Source organism: Siphateles boraxobius, unplaced genomic scaffold (genome assembly GCF_051911475.1).
Source record: "Siphateles boraxobius isolate OS27281-9 unplaced genomic scaffold, OSU_SipBor_1 9, whole genome shotgun sequence".
Classification (NCBI taxonomy): domain Eukaryota; kingdom Metazoa; phylum Chordata; class Actinopteri; order Cypriniformes; family Leuciscidae; genus Siphateles; species Siphateles boraxobius.
The window spans coordinates 22,955,015-22,974,753 of NW_027509219.1; the positions used below are offsets into that span (position 1 = coordinate 22,955,015).

General features: G+C 44.0%; 2 protein-coding genes across 4 annotated transcripts in view; both read left to right on the forward strand.

Moving 5' to 3' along the window:
* The window catches only part of nol4la (nucleolar protein 4-like a), a 70,573-nt gene extending 63,436 nt beyond the window's left edge, over nucleotides 1-7,137 (forward strand). For both annotated transcript variants that reach the window (XM_077224453.1, XM_077224454.1), the window contains exons 9-11: nucleotides 39-158; nucleotides 288-477; nucleotides 2,067-7,137. In XM_077224453.1, the coding sequence (XP_077080568.1) occupies nucleotides 39-158; nucleotides 288-477; nucleotides 2,067-2,287 (531 nt within the window). In that variant the 3' untranslated portion in view covers nucleotides 2,288-7,137. The remainder of the gene's footprint in view (nucleotides 1-38; nucleotides 159-287; nucleotides 478-2,066) is intronic.
* Nucleotides 7,138-7,512: 375 nt separating this feature from the next.
* Nucleotides 7,513-19,565, forward strand: ptk6a (PTK6 protein tyrosine kinase 6a). Of its 2 annotated transcripts, XM_077223539.1 has the most exons (8): nucleotides 7,513-8,032; nucleotides 8,861-8,982; nucleotides 9,309-9,475; nucleotides 10,156-10,324; nucleotides 10,744-10,902; nucleotides 18,378-18,559; nucleotides 18,652-18,805; nucleotides 18,892-19,565. In XM_077223539.1, exons 1-8 carry the CDS (start codon nucleotides 7,698-7,700, stop codon nucleotides 19,107-19,109), a joined length of 1,506 nt encoding a protein of 501 aa, XP_077079654.1. In that variant the 5' UTR covers nucleotides 7,513-7,697; the 3' UTR covers nucleotides 19,110-19,565. The 2 variants fall into 2 exon arrangements, with proteins under 2 accessions (XP_077079654.1, XP_077079655.1); XM_077223540.1 differs by lacking the exon at nucleotides 10,744-10,902 and having other exon boundaries at nucleotides 7,544-8,032.
* The last annotated feature ends 174 nt before the right edge of the window (nucleotides 19,566-19,739 follow it).

The following is a 19,739-nucleotide window of genomic DNA, read 5'->3' on the forward strand; positions in this document are numbered from 1 at the left end:
TAACATATATCTTTTTCTGCCCTGTCCGATGATGTCAGACACGGCCCACACCCCCTCACCTCACCTCCGCCATGGCTGAGAACATCCTTGCAGCAGCATGTGAGAGTGAAACACGTAATGCTGCTAAGAGGATGCGCCTTGACATCTATCAGGCCCATGTGAGTGCATGTGTGCATTGATCTCTAAATCTTTAATCAGATTTAATTCATTTTTAGATTACTTGGTGAGTTATCTTTTGTTTTTTCTTTGTCTTATCACATTTTTCCTTTCCATGCACTCCTGTTCAGGATGAGTCTGTTACAGCAGACAAGCTAAACTCCAGAGATCCGGCTGCCCTGGCTAACTCAGGCTTCTCACTGGCCGCCTCGGCCTACTCCCAGGAGCAACTCTACACCAATGGTGGACTTAATTACAGTTTCCGTGGATACGGGACCCTTAACAACAACATCCAAAACAATGGCACATCACAAACCAATGGTGAGTAATATCAGAGACTATTTATAGAGACATGCCACTTACTCAATCCTCAATACAACTATATAGGGAAAACCCGTAACCCCAAAGATGGCGGTTGTATGAACATGTCCCGCCCCTCCCACTGGAAAGCCAATCGTCTGCCTTTAACAGTCAAGCCGGGAAACATTTAAGCCTATCGTCTGGTTCCACTGACGCATGCGCACAGTTGAGGTTTGCGACAGTGGAAAATACGTTACTGTTTGAAAAGGCGGCAGATTTGATATGCAGTGTATGTGTGCGTTGTGTAAATATCAGACATCCCAAGTGTCTACCGCATATTTATAGCGGCTCCCTGATGCCCGCAAATTAGTTCAAATCTCCCAGAATCTAGAGCGAGCGAGCGAGAGCTCACACATACTGTGCTTCAAACCGTGCAGCGCGCGCACGTCAGAGAGGGAGAGAACCCTTGCGCATGCGTAGTAAAGTATAACCTGTGGGGAAAAAGGCGTTTTAAACCTTATTTTGGGGCAAAGTCATCAAACTTTTTCAGCGATTTTTATCATATTTTACTGCTGTTTCTATACATGCAGTTTTTATGTCCCGGTGACCAGTGAATGTGCAGTTCTGACTCTCTGCCCATTCATTTAGATAGGAGCCTGGTCTTGTTAGTCCGAAATAGCTGCCCGGAGGCGTTGCCAAGATGGCGGCCGAGTGGCATGACTTGCCTAAAAGGACTTTGGTAATATGCATATAAAATTCTTGAAGTTTTTCTTAAGTTGGTATAAGTGACATGTAGCCAAGTATGATGTCCCATAATCAGAATTTGTGCTCTGCATTTCACCCATCCAAGTGCACACTCTTTAACTAGGCCAAAACTGCCCCCCTCTTATATTTGTTCATATTTATATTCCCATCAATGCGGTCTCCACACTTTCCTAGTTGATTTAGGTGTGAAGGCCAATGTTATGGCTCGTTATGACTTTATAAACAGCGGAAAAAAAGTGCACACGTTTTGTTTTTTTATATGAAATACTATATTAATAATTTCATATTAAATGCTATGTTAATTTAATATTTAATTTGAGAAATGTAATTGTTCAATTAAACAATTGAATTTTTTTTTTTTAGTTTTTGCTGTGATATAAAAATTGGTTTTAAAGGGTTTGTTCACCCAAAAAAACTTACCCTCAAGCCATCCTAGGTGTACATGACTTTCTTCTTTCAGCCAAACACAATCGGAGTTATATTAAAAAATATCCTGGCTCTTCCAAGCTTTATGGGAGTGAATAGTAACTGTGATTTTGAAGCTCAAAGAAGCGATCATCCATCCGTCATAAAAGTAATATAGTAATAAAGAAAAATATCCATATTAATAACTTTATAAAATATAATCACACCGTATGCGAGTCTAGTTCCGACGGAAGAATGAACTCTGACCCGACGTATTGACGAACCGCGAGAGGCGTCTACTCTCACCTCAGCTTACGCTACATCCTACGTCATGCTTGCTATTGACTATTGAAACTGGTATTGAAGCAACCCTAGTCCAGTCTTTTCTATAGATCTACTAGATATTAATTTTAATAAATGTCTCTTTCTTTTTCTTTCAGGGCCTACTGATCTCAGTATGAAATCTTTGGCATCCAACAGCACTTCCTCCTCCAGTTCAAACAGTCATGGTCAGGGTGGAGGGGGCGGGGGGGCATCTGCCCAGCTTAGCCCGCCCGAGGTCACGGCTGTTCGGCAACTGATTGCTGGTTATCGCGAGTCAGCGGCCTTCTTGCTCCGCTCTGCTGATGAGCTCGAGAACCTCATACTGCAGCAGAACTGAGAACTGCACACAGGCTGGTGCTGCCCGTCTTTCTCTCATAAACACACATACACACAAATGCACACTATGACAGGAAAGATACATGTAGCTATGTGCACTTACATACATATACACCTAAAGTCCATAGGCGGAGTTTCACTTCGCTTGGGGGGAAGAAAAATGGAGGGGTCAGAAGAAGCTGTATCTGAAGCACACGTACAGGGTCTACAATTGATAACATTTACCAGCCATCATTTTCTCAGGTTCACTTGCCATGAACCTGCATTTTGCATAGTTTTTATTTATTTTTGCATTAAAATGTTTTATTTAAATTTACATGTAATTTCCATATATAATGCTTCCTCAAACTATTTTGGTGGCTTAATATAATTAATAGTTACAGAAGGAAAAGAAACCTGAACTTTACAAGTAAATATTAAAATAAAACCATGTATTATGTATCCGTTCCAAATAAAGTTAACAAATTTGTACTTGCGTTTGGCACTGGGCAAGTATTATTTTTGGGCTTATATACTATGTAAGGTGCTTTACACAGACTTGTTAGTGCACATGAGGGAATAAATGTACTTAAATAGGAATTGCAGTCATTAGCAGTAATGTTTAATGCACTTGAAGTAGATTGTTGATTCTCAGCAAAACAATTTATGACAATAGCAATGGTTGTGGCCGTGAAGTAGGGTACACTCATTTTGCCCAAAATAATTTAAATAATAAAAAGATAATTTATTCTATTTTTTAGATTTAAACATGCAAAGATAAAAACAGTTTTGGCTCTAGTCGCTCGATTCCCCCTAGCACACCCCAAACTCCGCCTATGCTCTTCCTTTAAACCTACCTATCACACATTGCTCATGACAGCTTTATGTCCATTATAGTGTCTTTATCAAATGTCCTTACCTTTGAGTCCATCAGTGCTTAATCCTTTTTGGAGGGCTGAGATGACTTGTTAAACATTGTTTTATGATGAGATGATCAGAGAACACAAAGCAAGAGGTGTCTGTACTCACAACAGCATTACAATCGTCTTGCACAGAGCACAACACAGTGAGATCTATCAGTCCACCACAGAGAGTCCAGACCTTTCATTAAAATTAGGAGTGATGCCCAAAACAAACACAAAGTGATGTCAACTCCAGCATAAAGTTTACACTATGGCACAAAATATTGCTATCAGATTAGATTCCTGTTTGTCATTGGCATCTTATTTTATTGAATTTGAAAAGTTCCTCAGATGTTTAAGTTCTTTTGTTACCATAGACATATCCATGCAGCAGCTTTGCTCCAGATTTAGCCATTTTAGATATAGAACAGATTCAAGAGAAAAGGGTTTTTGTAAAAATCTCTTTTATCTGTTCAATGCTAATGAGGTTTGGGGAGAAGGTGCAATGTAGATGATAATTGTTATAGTGTGTCCGTGTCTGAAAATGCATCAATTTCAATCATAACCACTTTAACAGATGTCCTTTGTACATATATATATATATATATTCCTCTCATATATTAGAATTTTCATTCAAGCTTACACATGCACACATAAAAGTCTACTAAAAGAAACAGTGATTGGTGAGCGCAAAAAAGAAGATGCTGAAATTCTATTGGCTGAGAATGTTGGACTTTATGCAAATGAAGCTGTGCTGAGTGGAACGCTTCAAACCCTTTCCTACATGCTCGATTGCCTTGGCAAACCTCCGTCCTCAGCGCATCAATGCACTGTAGGAAAATTTCTCACAGGAACACATTGGTGACATCAACCTTCCAGACAGGAGGGCCGTTGATGGACTTAAAAAAATAGGGGGGGGGGGGGGGAAAGGGACAAGGATTGCATTTCCCATGCTGCATTGCATTGCAAACACATTCTGTTAAGTTGTGAATGCTGCTCTTTTTTTCTAACCTCATGACTGAGACACTTTCATTTTCACGGGGACCAATCAAAACTTATTGGACTTAACATCCTATTGGCACACATACTGTATATGCACAGTGAGTTTGAGAGAAAGGACCTAATATCAGCAGAAGGAAAACAATGATGACATCATTTCCTTTCTGTCAACAACACCCAGAGGCTTGAGAGGCAGTGATTGGTGGACTAAGGTAGCATCATCCACATGAACCAAGTGGTACGTAGACCATTGACGATGCAATTCCGCTCTGACACCAGCCTCACTCTTCCTCCTGCCTGCATTTTCTCATGTTCACAAATGCCATCGTTAAAAAAACTGTATTAAAAAAAGCAAAAGACAATCCTGAACTATTGTGACTTGATCCCTCGTACAACAGCATAGCGGTGTGTGAGATTTCACTCTGACTCTCTAGCCTTTAGTAGAGTGGTGACAATACAGGGCCTTCAAGTTTCAAGTCTTGTAGCCATAGCTTGAACAGTGTCCTCACTCTGCAACCCGATTATGTAGAACGGTGCATTTTCCTCTATTTAGCTGCAAACACACATTTTTAATTATCTATTTTTGCCGTCTTGCCATTCCATTTGTGATTTATTTGTTGTTTTGTATTACTTTTTTATTCCACATGTTAAATATCTTTTTGTTACTTTACAAAAAAACAAAAAACAAAAAAAAAACTCTGGTTGTACGACATTGACAGTCTGAAGGGAATCAGTGTTGCGAGTCTCAACATTCCAAATATAAAACACACATCTCAAACGGGTCTTTAAGGGACTGAATATGACATTCAAATCACAAATTTTGAAGAGAAGAAAAGATCTAAGTTGTCTTCAACAACTTAGTTTTGATACACGGCTGAAAGTTTGTTTATTACCTCTTACTTGTTACTCACTGAAATGGATTCCTTGATGAAAGGATGAAGTGATAGGACCATTAATTAATTTATATTCAGATATTACACTTTATAAATGATTCAATTGGTTAACATAGTAGCACTTTACAATCCGCAAAGGAAAATGTACACACAAGAGGGGTCAAATGTTTATGGGATGGAGCCTTAAAACCACCTAAATGATCCTAAATTATGAAATGCAGCTGATCATTCTCAAGCCATAATGTTCTGTATTTTTTTTTGCTCTGCATTGTACTTATTTGTACCCTTTACTCCATGCAGGAAACTGTGAGCCAGTCCAGCACTGGGCTTTGAGTTGAAAGACGAGAAATGTTTTTGGGCTAATACTAATTATATGGTGACAGCATCAACATATTTGCCCGAAAGTTGTATCAGGTTATTGATCTTTGTTTGCCCTATTATTATTTTTTTGTTCCTTGTTTTGTACCTTTTTGTTCATAATTGGCGTTAGAAGTGCAAGATGTTTTTGAAAGCTCTCTGGACATCTGAGGTTGGTGAACACAAGACACGTGTAAAGAAAAGGATAGGCAAGAAAAGAAAAGAAAAGCTACAAGTTTTTATTTTTTTAAACCCTGCAGCTAAAATCAAATCAAATGTGGTAACAACCATTGCCTGTGATACATTTTAAATTTGTGGTGCTTTGTAACATTATTATGATTATGGTATTTTATTTGTTTCTCTCTTGTTCTTACTAGAAACTGTAGGCTGAAGCTCAGTTTCTCTTTGTACCAATGTGAAGCTTTGTATGATTTATTTCTGGTTTTTTGACTCAGTGGAAGTGTGTGATGTTTACATGTACAGAATTCAAGAATTTTTTTTTCTGTTGTTGCTTTTGTTTTTGTTGTTGTTGGTTTTGTTTGTCCTAGTATAGCCCCACCTCTTGTCCTGTCGTGACCCCAAAACGTGCTTTTTATTTTAAATCAAATCGGAATAGAGGGGAACACTGAAGGACATGCTGACCTTAAACCACATTAAAGGCCTTTGCACACTTTTGTGCATAAATCTCTGTATATTTATTTTCTCTTAAGTTATTACTATGATCCAATGGAAATGGGTTTTTGTTATTGTTTTTTTTTTTTTAGAAAATGAAGAACATAACAGTGTGAATATTAAGTTATTAGCTATGCTTTTGTTTCTTCCTTTGTCAAACATCCAGCGCAAAATGTCTCCTGTGTAAGGGCCTTTAGACGTGGTTGTCACTACTGATGGTAGATGCCGAGGACGAGAGAGAGGAGGGACTTATCATCAGCTCAAAGGGCACCACTAACTTTCTTCTCCACAAATGTGGGAGTAAAATGGCCCCTTACAGTAGTTCCCTTAGTGATTTCTGCTTGTTCTAGAGAAAAAGCAAAAGATAAAAAACTTGATGTCATGTCATTTTTTATATGTTTTTATTGGGAATATAGAATAGGGGCGTCACGTTTGGGACGGGGTAGATCCACCCAACTCATAAAGCAACTGACCTGTGCTCTTTGACCTCAGTCAGAAGCCTCTCAGTGAGTCGGAAAGCCATTCCCCGTACACTGTTCTAATGTACGGGGAACATGCAAACCTCAGGAACCCTTTGGATCTGTGTTTCTTTTTTAACCAGGTCTGTACGTCTTAGCTGACGAGTCCTCCCTCTCTCCAATATCAACCCAATTATATTGGATTTGCTATGTATGTGTTTAGTTTGTTTTTTATATATTTATTGTGATTTAAAAGTGAATCCAGTACATGTGGCTGAATATTTGAATTATTTAGAAAAGTGTTGATAAACATAAATATATATATATATATACATGTGAAGCGCCTAAAAGATGGAGAATATGGCAGGTAAAATTCATTTGTTTGTTTAATGTAAAAAAAAATTAAAAAAAATTGAAAAGCACAGGTGGGTGATTTTCCTGCCTTTTACATATCACTTTGCCGAGAGACTCATTCTAAGACATTTTAAAAATTTCGATGTGGTGTCATCGCTGTGGTCAGAGAATGCACCTGCAGTGCAACCTGAGTTGCTCTTTCCTCCAGAGCTGTCTGAATAAAATCTGTGAACTAAAGTCACACTGTAGTCTGCTTTTCTTTCAGTGGCCATGATCACTATTTATTTTATTGTCCTAAATTGGGGCTTTATACACTTCTTAGAAAAAATCAGTACTGATGTAACAAAGTCAGTGGCATAAAGACAAGGTGTTTTGTATGATTACATTCAATATTATTTTGGATCCTGAAACAAAATGCAATATACCTAAAGGTCTTTTTCGTAGTTTAGACTGTTGTTTAAGTCAATGTTCAAATAACGTAGGCCTATTTCTTAACGTAGGCATACTGCACTATATTTAAACTGTTAGAACCGCATATTTAAGCAGCTTATAGCCTGAGGAGTTTCGTACATGACTGGTCGTGTGTCAAAACTCATTGTGCTACACCTAAACAGCATTCTTGGGAACAGACTCTGTCAGAAATGCTGTCCAGTTTAGCAGCTGTTGTTGTAAGACTCAACCTGTCTGTGCTCCTCCCAGCTCTCAGAGTTTAGACGCTTGCCGATGGAGGATCTATCCAGCTTCCTTGTCTCATCAGTCCGGAACCTGTTACAGTCATAGATTCACATTTAAATGAAATGTTCAAGAACGGGTGCTGTTCGTGCCCATGTTTGGAGGCGCTTTGTGAAAGACTTTTCCACTCGTCTAAACCTCAAGAAGAAACATACGCAAATGCTGCCGAACTTCAGACACAAATTCCTGAGCCCGACGGTGAGATATACACGGCGCTATGGCCCTTCCAGGCCCGCGCAGACGAGGAACTGTCTTTCCAGGACGGAGAGCAGTTCCGAATTTACAAGCGCGAGGGTGACTGGTGGACAGCCTTTAAACTGGACGGACACGGAAAGGTGACAGCCAAGGGCGTCGTTCCTCAAAATTACCTGGCGAGAAGGCAAACTGTTAAAGAGCAACCGTAAGTAGACTATTCTCTATACAGAAAATAGAAAGAGTCCAGAACTCTGAGACCAGTGAAATGTGAAAACTTCATGTGTTACGAATGACAATATCAAAGTAGGGCTAATAATTACAGGCTATTATCAATTATTAAACAATACTAATTAGTATTATCATTATTGTATTGAAAAAATAACATAAATTATTAATTTGTAAATTAATATCGATTGCCATATATTTCTAACGAAAATATCCAAAATCGTACATTTCTCCTGGGCCACTGTGACTGAAAATTAAGCCAAACTCACCAAGTAACGTCTTCCATTGGAACGGATGTAGGCGTACAGTTTGCTCTGTAATCACTCAGTTTGAGCTGAACTCCTTCAGTGGTAATTGCGACTTTTTATCTCACAATTCAGGCTTTATTTAGCCTATTGCAATTCCGAGTTTATTCAGATTTCTTGCTATTCTGATTTTATATCTAAACTCGAAATCGTGAGCGAAAAAGGGTCCGATTTGCGAGATAGTATAAATTGCTAGAGAAAAAAAGTCAGAATTGCTCACAATTAGGCCTATGAATTGTTCTCAGAATTGTGAGGTAGGCCTATAAACTGTCATTTGCGAGTTATAAAATCGCAATAACAAGAAAAAAAACAACTAAAAATTGTAATACAAAAGGTCTCATTAGCCTACTATTTTTTATTTTTTTTATTCCGTGTCGGAAAAGCTTCCATAGGAAACAGACTGCAAATAGTCGAAGTATTATTGTCGTATCATGCATCCAAGACAAATGCAGTCCTGTCCAAACTGGTGCATGCATGTGATTTGAAACTGTGCTCTTCTTCAGTTGGTATTTTGGGACACTGAACCGTTTTGAGACCCAGAATTTGCTCATGGCTCCAGGGAATGAAGTAGGTGCTTTCCTGGTGCGACATAGTGAAAAAGATCACATAGGGTGTGTATTATCAGGTATGTCAGAGTGATTTTTGTCTGTATTGAACCTCATTTTTTTTAACTCAAACTGCATTTTACATCAGGTTCTGCCTGCGCTATTAGTCTAAACAAGTTACACGACAGAACTATTGTCATTGTTATAATGTAGTAAAATAGCCTAATCTTTGAGTCAATTGTTTTTGTTACAATAGGCTATATATACGTGCTAAAAGTGCAAGCATTTCTCTCTGTGTTCTTCTCGCCTATTTAGTTCATTCATGCCAGGTGCATTTCATCAGAAAACATCTAAACAGTGCTTCTCTACTGTCTGCATCCTTTCTCTCTGTGTGTCATTCTTATAGTGGTAATCAGTGACAGGGAAGTGAAACACATTAAGATCCATCAGAATCAGAATGGAAGTTTCTATTTGGATCAGAGTGAAATGTTTCAGAGCCTGGAGACGCTGGTGGAGCACTACAAGAGGAATTCCCTGAGGTCTGGAAACCGTCTCACACATCCCTGCGCACGGGTGAGGAAAATAATCAAAAAAGAATAGTAAAATGCAGAAAGTCATTGTTGTAATAATTCTGTCATTATTTACTAATCATGTCATTTCAAATCTGTATGACTTTCTTTCTTCGGTATTCTGCAAAAGGTGAATTTTTGAATAATAACTGGCCACACTTTGGCCATGGCTCCTGACAGTTTCAAAATGAAAAAAAAAAAAGTATTATAAAAGTGAGCCACACAACTTGTGCAGTTAATTCCAAGTCTTCTGAAGTCATATGATATATTTTTGTGAGGACATTTAGTGGGTGTGTGAGCGAATAGTGGGTGTTTCTGATATGTACTTTTCATTGTGACGTTTAATATGTGCTATTTTAGAGGAACTAAGATAGTAAGACACATACCACAAGAAAACACCTGTTATGAGGAAAAAGACTGTCTATGGGAAGACATGATTTCAGTCAATTAACAAATACTAATTTGAGTCAAATTGTCCTTTGAAATAAGTCAGTTCATTTCAGATGAAATAACTAGTAATGTTAGATTTTAATTTATATTCTGCCTATATACAGTGATTCCTGTATATCAGATTGATAGCAGATCACCACACACTGAATATAAAATATGTAAATGTAACCAAACGCATTCGTCTGTATTCCTGTGTACTTTTCCTCACAGAGTTTCTCTCTGTTTTGCTAACAGCCAGAACCAAAACAACAGGATCTTTCTCATCAAACAGTAGATGATTGGGAGTTACCTAAGGAAGAGTTTACACTGGAAGAGGAGCTCGGTAAAGGATACTTTGCTGATGTTTACCGTGGAAAATGGAAAGGCATGGTCAATGTTGCCATCAAAATCCTCAAAAGAAATGGTAGGGTTGGTGTATGTACAGTAAAAAAAAATACAAAAATATTCAAGGCTAAATGAGGAAATATTTCTGGTGCATTACTAGAATGGACTACTTCCTCTTTGTATACTTGCATTGTTTTTTTTCTGTTCCTGAGATGAGTGAATGTGAGAAATGTAGTGTTTCTTGACTGTGAGAGCTGGAGGAATATGAGAACAGGCTACTTCCCTCATAAACTTTAGCCAATAGAGTTAGCACAACACCGTGATCTCTCCAAGAACAGTTCTAAAACTCTGTTTAAGCTCATGTCTTTCAGCCTATTAAGAAATTCCCATGGAAGAATAAATTCCATATTTTGACAGATCATGTACTCATAAATGCTGCTATATTGCTCCCTACTGATGTTTATTTTCTGATGTGCTCTGTTTCTCCTTCTCCTCTAGAGTCTCTCAACCACAGGGATTTCCTGTTGGAGACTCAAATATTAAAAATGCTCAGACACAGACATCTCATCACACTCTTTGCCATCTGCACAAGCTCCATCCCTTTCTACATCATAACTGAGCTTATGGAAAAAGGCAACCTGCTCAGTTTCCTCCGAGGTCAAAACCTCTTTCACTCTCATATGTCAGCTGTTATTCTGAAAGTTTTTAGACATCAACTTTCAATTTGTACTGTAATTTGTCAACAATGTTGATTACATGTGACCTGCTCCATCATTTTGAGTCGCTTTGACTAGAAACACATTTTGAGGTTCATGAATTGAATGAAAAAGTAAAAGCGAAACACCTTTTCAAAATAAAAATGATAACTCGTTCATAAAGAGGAAGAGATGATTGGCTGCTCGCGTTCCGTGCTGCCGGTTAAACTGAGGCGGCTACAGTAATCATCAGTCACATGACATCTATCATTGAAGTTGAATTATCGTTAATTACAATTAAATGAAAAATAACATGAAAGACTAAATCCAAATGATTATATTTAGTTTTTGCTTATAATGAAGCCGTTTGTGATGATGCGTTTCCACGGTTATCAGCTGTGTCAACTTTGTGTTATATTACCTTGGCAGTAAATGACAAAATGTGAATCAATTAACACTGCAGCAAGGGTGTTTCAAATACAACGGCTGAGGGAATGATGTCAAATTTGATATATTTCTCTCTTCTGACTGCTGAAATCAATATCTATCTTTTTTTTTCTTGTTTTGGAATGTTGTGGAAACGCTGTTACAGATTTGTTTTCTTTTGCTATTGGAGCAAACAGAAATTCAATAATTATATAGTCATCTCCCATTCCCAACCATAGAAGTTTATCCAAATATGATGACTTGCATACTTCTGAGAACCCCAGAAAATGTGAAGAGTCCATCTTGTTTCTTCACAAGCGGCTCGTCGCGACTTAAAATGATAAAGCTCATCACAAACGCACACACACGCACACATACCGGTATACATATACACATACACACAGACACTCTCGTAGTGTTGGGGGTAACACATTACAAGAAATGCAAGTTACATAATCAGATTACCTTTTTTAAGTAACTAAAGTAATGCATTACTTTAAAATTTACAAGAATGTATCTGAGTTACTTTTTAAAATAAGTAACTCAAATAACTTTCTTTTCTCATGTATTGACTGACACGTCTCCTTTCCCCATGTTGAGAGAAATCGTCTCGGTTACGTATGTAACCCTCGTTCCCTGAGTAGGGAACGGAGACGTTACGTCGGATGACGACGAATGGGGTTTCGCTTAGAACACCTATCGACTTCGAGTATTACAAAACGAGCCAATGGCAAGGAAATGCCATGGGTCTGCGGAATTTGCATGGCGTAACTCCGCCCCACCTCGTGGGTATAAAAGGAGGACGCCGGCAACAGGCAGATATGTTTCTTCGCTGAGGAGCCAAGACTGAGCTCAGGCGATCCCCGCGGTACAGCGGAAAGTGGCAGGCAGACGTAACGTCTCCGTTCCCTACTCAGGGAACGAGGGTTACATACGTAACCGAGACGTTCCCTTTCGTTGTCACTCCGAGTTACGTCGGATGACGACGAATGGGGTTACCAGTCTAATCACGCCACCTTCTCAGCTGTCTTCCAGTGCCCTGCGTAAATCTGAGATCCCTGTCGTGAGACTGGCACGGACGAAGGACTCCTATTTAGCACAGGAATACCAAGGTACACCGGGGAGCATATCCCAAGTTCAGGGGAAATATGCAATTACTGCCAACCCAGAGGTGGGGACTTAGAGAATACACATGTGACCCGAAGGAGACATGGAGAACACTGGGGTGTCCAGCCGCAGGTGGAATATTTCAACCCCAGGGGTGGCAAGGTGGCTTGCCAAGGGAAAGACACATGCTCGGGAGGCTTACAGTGGAATACACATGTGGGGGTCGCTCAGGGGAGGGACCATGCACACGGGAGGCACCTAGCCGACACACAGGCAATAGACACTGGCGCCAACGTCAGGAGTGCTGGAGGAACTCAGGGCTTTTCGGGGAAGCTCACCTGAGGAGAATATCGCACGTATCCAGTCCGTGGAGTGGAATGGCGAGCAAGCGAAGACACCTGAGCGGGTCCAGTACTAGCTGGTTGAAGCGAGTACATGAGAGGACACTGGCTCCACTCGGAGATTGTAGAATCTGGCGAATGTGTTAGGTGTCGCCCAGCCTGCAGCTCTGCAGATGTCTGTTAGCGAGGCGCCATGCGCTAGAGCCCAAGAGGATGCCACACTCCGGGTGGAGTGGGCGGTCACACCAAGGGGGCACGGTCGACCTTGCTGCTGGTATGCCAAGGCAATGGCGTCCACTATCCAGTGAGACAACCTTTGCTTGGAGAGAGCCTTTCCCTTCAGCTTCCCACCATAACAGACAAAGAGCTGGTCTGAGGTCCTGAAACACTGCGTCCTGTCTACATAGGCGCGGAGGGCGCGTACTGGACAGAGCAGTGCCAAGGCTGGGTCTGCCTCCTCCGGGGGCAGCGCTTGCAGGTTCACAACCTGGTCCCGGAAGGGAGTGGTAGGAACCTTGGGCACATATCCAGGCCGGGGTCTCAGGATCACGTGAGAGTAAGCCGGCCCAAATTCCAGGCACGCTTCGTCAACGGAGAATGCATGCAAGTCCCCCACCCTCTTGATGGAGGCCAATGCAACCAGGAGCGCTGTCTTCATAGACAGGAACTTAAGCTCCACTGATTGCAAAGGCTCAAAGGGAGCACTCCGCAGGGCAGTTAGAACCACTGAGAGGTCCCAAGAGGGAACGAGAGGAGGGCGAGGAGGATTCAGTCTCCTCGCTCCTCTCAGGAACCTGATGATCAGGTCGTACCTTCCAACAGACTTACCTTCGACTGGGTCATGGTGTGCGGCAATAGCGGCAACATAGACTTTCAGGGTGGAGGGAGACAGCCTTCGCTCCAGCCTATCTTGAAGGAAGGAAAGCACGACACTAATCGAACATCTCCGGGGGTCTTCTCGGTGAGAAGAGCACCAGCTGACGAAGAGGTTCCACTTCAACGCATAGACGTGTCACGTGGACGACGCCCTAACGGAAGTGATGGTAGCCACCACCGCTGGTGGTAGGGTACTCAAACCTGCCTCGTCCCGTCGAGGAGCCACACGTGGAGGTTCCAGAGATCGGGACGAGGGTGCCATAGGTGGCCCCGTCCCTGAGAAAGGAGGTCCTTCGTCAGGGGAATCGGCCAAGGAGGTACTGTCGCGAGGAGTACTAGTTCGGAGAACCAGGTCCGGGCGGGCCAGTACGGCGCGACCAGAATGACCTGCTCCTCGTCCTCCCTGACCTAGCGCAACGTCTGCGCAAGAAGGCTCACTGGGGGAAACGCATACTTGCGGCCCTGCGGCCAGCTGTGCGCCAGAGCATCCGTGCCGAGCGTGCCCTCGGACAGGGAATAAGACTGGGCGCAATGGGTCGAGTCGTGGGAGGCAAACAGATCTATCTGTGCGTCCCCGAACTGGTCCCAAATCAGATGGACCGACTGGGGATGGAGTCGCCATTCTCCAGGGAGTGGCTGAAGCCGTGAGAGCTCGTAGGCTGCACAGTTCAGGGCTCCGGTGGAAATAAATGGCATGAAGCGACCTCAGATGCTTCTGACTCCATATGGGGAGGTGGCGAGCGAGTTGCGACAAACGGCAGGAGCGTAGACCACCTTGATGGTTGATGTACGCTACAGTGGCGGTATTGTCTGAGCGGACTAGTACGTGTTGGTTCTTGAGCACGGCCCGGAAGCGGCGCAAAGCAAGACGTACGGCCAGCAACTCGAGGCAATTGACATGCCAGAGGCGACGGGTTCCTGTCCAGGAGCCCGCGGCAGCACGTCCATTGCACATGGCACCCCAGCCCGTGGAGGAGGCATCTGTCGTTACAACAACATGCCGCGAAGCTCGTTCCAGGGGCACTCCGGCCCGTAGAAAACTGAGGTTCGACCACGGGGTGAAGGTCTGACGGCAGGTCGGAGTAACTGTTACTCGGAGGGTGCCGTGTTGCCATGCCCACCTCGGGACTCGGTCGAGAAGCCAAAGCTGAAGCGGTCTCATATGAAGCAATCCGAGCGGCGTTGCCGCGGCTGCAGAAGCCATATGCCCAGGAGCCTCTGAAAAAGTTTCAGTGGAACCGCACTCTTGCCCTCGAACTGTCTCAGGCAAGTCAGCAGTGACTGCGCGCGCGCTAGCTCGTAAGCTGCGCGGACATGGCGACCGAGTCGATATCCATACCGAGAAAAGAGATCCTCTGCACGGGGCAAAGTTTGCTCTTCTCCCAGTTGACCCGAAGGCCCAGACGAGCTAGGTGCCGAAGCACTAGGTCCCTGTGTTCGCAACCTGAACTCGAGAGTGAGCTATGATCAGCCAGTCGTCGATTATAACTCAGGATGCGAACCCCGTGTTCCCGAAGGGGAACAAGGGCAGCCTCGACGACCTTCGTGAAGATGCGAGGAGACAGGGCTAGCCCGAAAGGGAAAACCGCGTACTGGATGCCTGCCCCTGAAAGAAAACCGAAGGAACGGTCTGTGTCAAGGAGAATAGAGACATGAAGTAGGCGTCCTTCAGGTCGATCGCTGCAAACCAATCCTGGGCCGTATGCATTCGAAAACGCGTTTGAGCATCTTGAACGGCATCCTGTGAAGGGAGCGGTTCAGCACGCGCAAGTCCAGGATTGGCCGTAACCCACCGGTTTTATTGGGGACAATGAAGTAGGGGCTGAGAAGCCGGCTGGACCTCATCTCGGCTGGAGGGACAGTCTCGATTGCGCCCTTCGCCAGCAGGGTGGCAATCTCTGCTCTCCTGATGGGGGCATAGCCACCGACAAAGGTGGAGCGGACTCCCCAAGTGGGGAGGAGACCGTGCGAACTGAATCGCATAGCCGAGCCTGATAGTCCGCGCGACCCAGCGGGACAGACGGGGAAGCTCTAACCAGGCTCCCAGGAACTGAACCAGCGGGATCATGCGACCACAGGCGTCCCCCCGGAGGGGCAGCGAAGCGGAGTAACTGGCCCAGACGTGGACGGCATAGCGGCCCGATGTGGGGGCACAGTAGCAACCGCGCCCTGGCAGAGGGGCCAGGGGAGGACCAGGCTGGTCGTCCCGCGGGGGCCTGCTCTGCCAGGGGTCTGGCGACAGAGGGGGACAGGGGCGAAGCGGTCCGTGGACGGCACGCCATGTCAACCACCTCTGGGACAGAGGGGGACGAGGAGAGCACGGCTTGTTGGCGGCGCTCTGTGACGTCCGAGAACTCTGTGCTCAGAGACGGGAGAATCAGCTCTTTGGAGAATAAGGATTCTTCCCCGGCCCTCCCCGGGGAAAGGAGTGGTCCTGCTACCAACTCCTGGAAAGAACTGAGTCCCATCTCTGAGGAGCCCAACTCAAGAGCGCCGCTTAACCCGGCGTGTAGCGGGGTGCGGGGCTGGAGAGGACTGTGGCGTCCGCAGTGGGCCGAGGGATCTGAGCGGACGGCGGGGCCGTCGGGACAGAATCAACCTCAGTCTGCTCCATCGCCGAGGTGCCCGTCTCACGAGCGCCGCTTAACCCGGCGTGTAGCGGGGGGCGGGGCTGGAGAGGGCTGTGGCGTCCGCCCGCGGCCCCCAGAGCCGGCCCGTGAACGGGCGGGGTGGAAGCCGCGGGAGGGCGCCTTCGGCGGTGGGCAGACGAGGGATCTGAGCGGACGGCGGGGCCGTCGGGACAGAATCAACCTCACTCTGCTCATGGGCGGCTGAGAGCTGTTGGGCAAGCCCTCAACCGCACCGCCGAAGAGGCCGACCTGGGATATGGGAATGTCGTACAGACGGGTCCGCGCGACATCCAGCACATCAGACAGGTTCAGCCACAGAATGGTGAGCATCACCTGACCCAGGGAGCGTACGGCCACTTTCGTCGCTCGGAGAGCAAGGTCAGTGACGGCGCGCAGCTCAGTGAAGAGCCCTGGGTCAGTCCCGCCCTCGTGCAGGTCCATGAGCATCTGGGTCAGGTGGACCAGCAGAATGACCATGGCATGCAGAGAGGCGGCTGCCAGTCCCGTGGCACTATAGGATCTCGCCACAAGCGTAGACGAAAAACTACAGGCCACGGGCGGGTGCTTAGGATTGCGCCGAGAAGAAGCACTCTGAGGACACATAGCATCGCAACAGAGCGTTCAGCCAGGGGAACCCCAGTGTACCCAAGGGCAGCGGCCCCATCGAGGGGAGGAAAGGCGGATGAGATCAGCGAGCGGTCCTGAGAAGACAAGGGGGTCTTCTAGGACTTTGAGATCTCATCATGCACGTCCGGGAAGAGAGGTATTGGGGTTTGCCACGGACGAGGGTCGGCGGCCTTACCCAAAACCAATCGTCCCAGGAAAGCATGGCCGTCATCTCCGGATCAGACTCAGGCACAGCCGTATGCACACCGGAAGGTGGCAGCTGTGACGAGCCCTCACTTCCAGAAGACTCAAGCCCACCTAGTGATGCTGCAACAGACATGGCATCTTCCTCTGTAGCTTCAACTGAAACACGCGGGCCACCAGAGGGTAGACTCGCGGGAATCAGCAGTTCACTAGCGGGCACCGTCATTGAAGAGGGGGGCTGGGGTCACGGACACATAGTCGGCGCCTTGTTCCAGACCGTAACCCTCAGGTCACCCTGGCCACCCGCCGAAGATCGGGGGGTGGATGAGGGGACTCTCACTCTTGCGAGTTCACCGAGTCTCGACCTATTTATGACGCGATGATCACGATAGGTCGAACATGTTGATCGATAGGTGTTCTAAGCGAAACCCCATTCGTCGTCATCCGACGTAACTCGGAGTGACAACGAAAGGGAACGAGAGTACGTGCAGAGGAGTTGTGTGTGCTGTGTAAACATGATGGTTATTGTAGTTCTAGACTAAATGTGAGCATACGTTTACTCGTCTCACTTGCAGAAAAACATTCAATATTCCTCAACATCAATAAAAATTAAAAATAAGTCAAATGCAAACTTAGAATATTAATCAAACCTGCAATACTTAAAATCCTTTTAAAATATTTTAAAAAATATTCTTTATGTATTAATCTCACTTTATTAACCAATGTCTTTGCTGCTGGCCTTCGATGATCCAACTCAACCTTACTAATAGCAAAAATTACTTTAGTTAAATATCACTTTTGCGTTTCATTTTATTGTTTTTATTGCTCAAGTAAGAGTGTTGAAATTTCTTCTCCTGCGTCCTATTCTTCTGTGACGTAGAATGGTTGTTTGAGCTTTGCCCTCTACTGTACAGGCATAAATTTGCATTTACCTCAGTCTGAGGCTTTTTCTTCATGTCACTTTTTGTGTGAAATGGATAAATATAAACTTTTTTTGTTATTAAAAAACAAACAAGCAAGCCCAGCCCAGGTGAGAAAAATTTACGCAAAACATTACTTTTCATAAAAAGTAACCAAGTAACGTAATTACTCTTTTGGCAGAGTAACACAATATTGTTACGCATTATATTTCAAAAGTAAACTTTCCCCAACACTGCACACTTATATATACACATCTTTCCTGAGAATGAGTCTTGTACAGAGTCCTGAACCAGACAGACTGGATTCCTTCAATTTTCCCTTCATAGGTGAGGAGGGGCGGGACCTGGAAGCTCTGACACTGATAGAAATGGCGAGCCAGGTGGCTGATGGGATGGCGTACCTTGAGGAGCAGAACAGCATCCACAGAGACCTGGCAGCCCGAAATGTTCTAGTTGGAGCCAACAACATCTGTAAAGTGGCCGACTTTGGCCTAGCTCGAATCGTAAAGGTGAGGATTACCTTACAGTTATACAAAAACATCTGTGAAATATTTATTCTTAAAGTTTGCTTTTAAAATATGTGGTTGCTTTTGTTTCACAGGAGCCAATTTACTCGTCTGTTGATCAAACGATACCATATAAGTGGTCTGCTCCTGAAGCCATCAGCCATGGAAGGTTCTCCAACAAATCTGATGTTTGGTCATTTGGAGTCCTCCTATATGAAATGTTCTCCTATGGTGGAATCCCATATCCAGGTATGTACACCACTTATGTATCTTCTTGTTCATGTAGATCTGAGCAAGGTTTAGAGTTCAGCTTTATTCTCTGTATATTTTTACAGCCTTCTCAAATCAAGAGGTATACAGTATGATCTCCTCGGGATACAGAATGCCTGCGCCCAATAAGTGCCCATTGCACATCTATGACATAATGCTGATGTGTTGGAGAGACTCAGCTGACGAAAGACCAGATTTCAGTGAACTTAAAAAGCTCCTGGAGAACTTGTGGAACACTGAGAGCCGCCATGACACATCAGATCCAGCAGGAGGCGTCAGTTAACAGTGACATGCAAAGGCAAACGAGTGGGACTGTGCCAGCATTCATTTTCATGCATCACTCCAGATTTCTAAACCTCTTTTCACCCATTACTTTGCCTCTTTTTACAGTATCCATGCAGTTTTACTTCATTTTCAAATTTAATGTAAAATTTTTCATATTTAATTTAATCAAGCTTATTCTCAAATCTACATAGAGGCATTACAAGTGATGCGAGTTACGTAATCAGATTACAGTTACTTTTTAAAATAAGTAACGCAAGTTACTTTGTTTTTCCATGTATTGACTGACACGTTGAGAGAAATCACAAGTGCAGAGGAGTTGTGTGTGCTGTGTAAACATGATGGTTATTGGTAGTTGTAGACTAAAGGTGAACATGCATTTACTCGTCTCACTTGCACAAAAACAGATTCAGTATTCCTCAAAATGAATAAAAACAGTTAAATGCAAACTCAGAAACACGAACCTGCAATAATTATACAGGTAAATAATACAATTATACTTTATGTATTTAATCACTTTATTAACCAATGTCAAAATGACATTAGCGAAGCTGACTTTAGATAAACATCAGGTAAGAGTGTTGAACTTTTTTCACCGGCATCCTATTCTTCTGCAATCCAGAATGGCAGC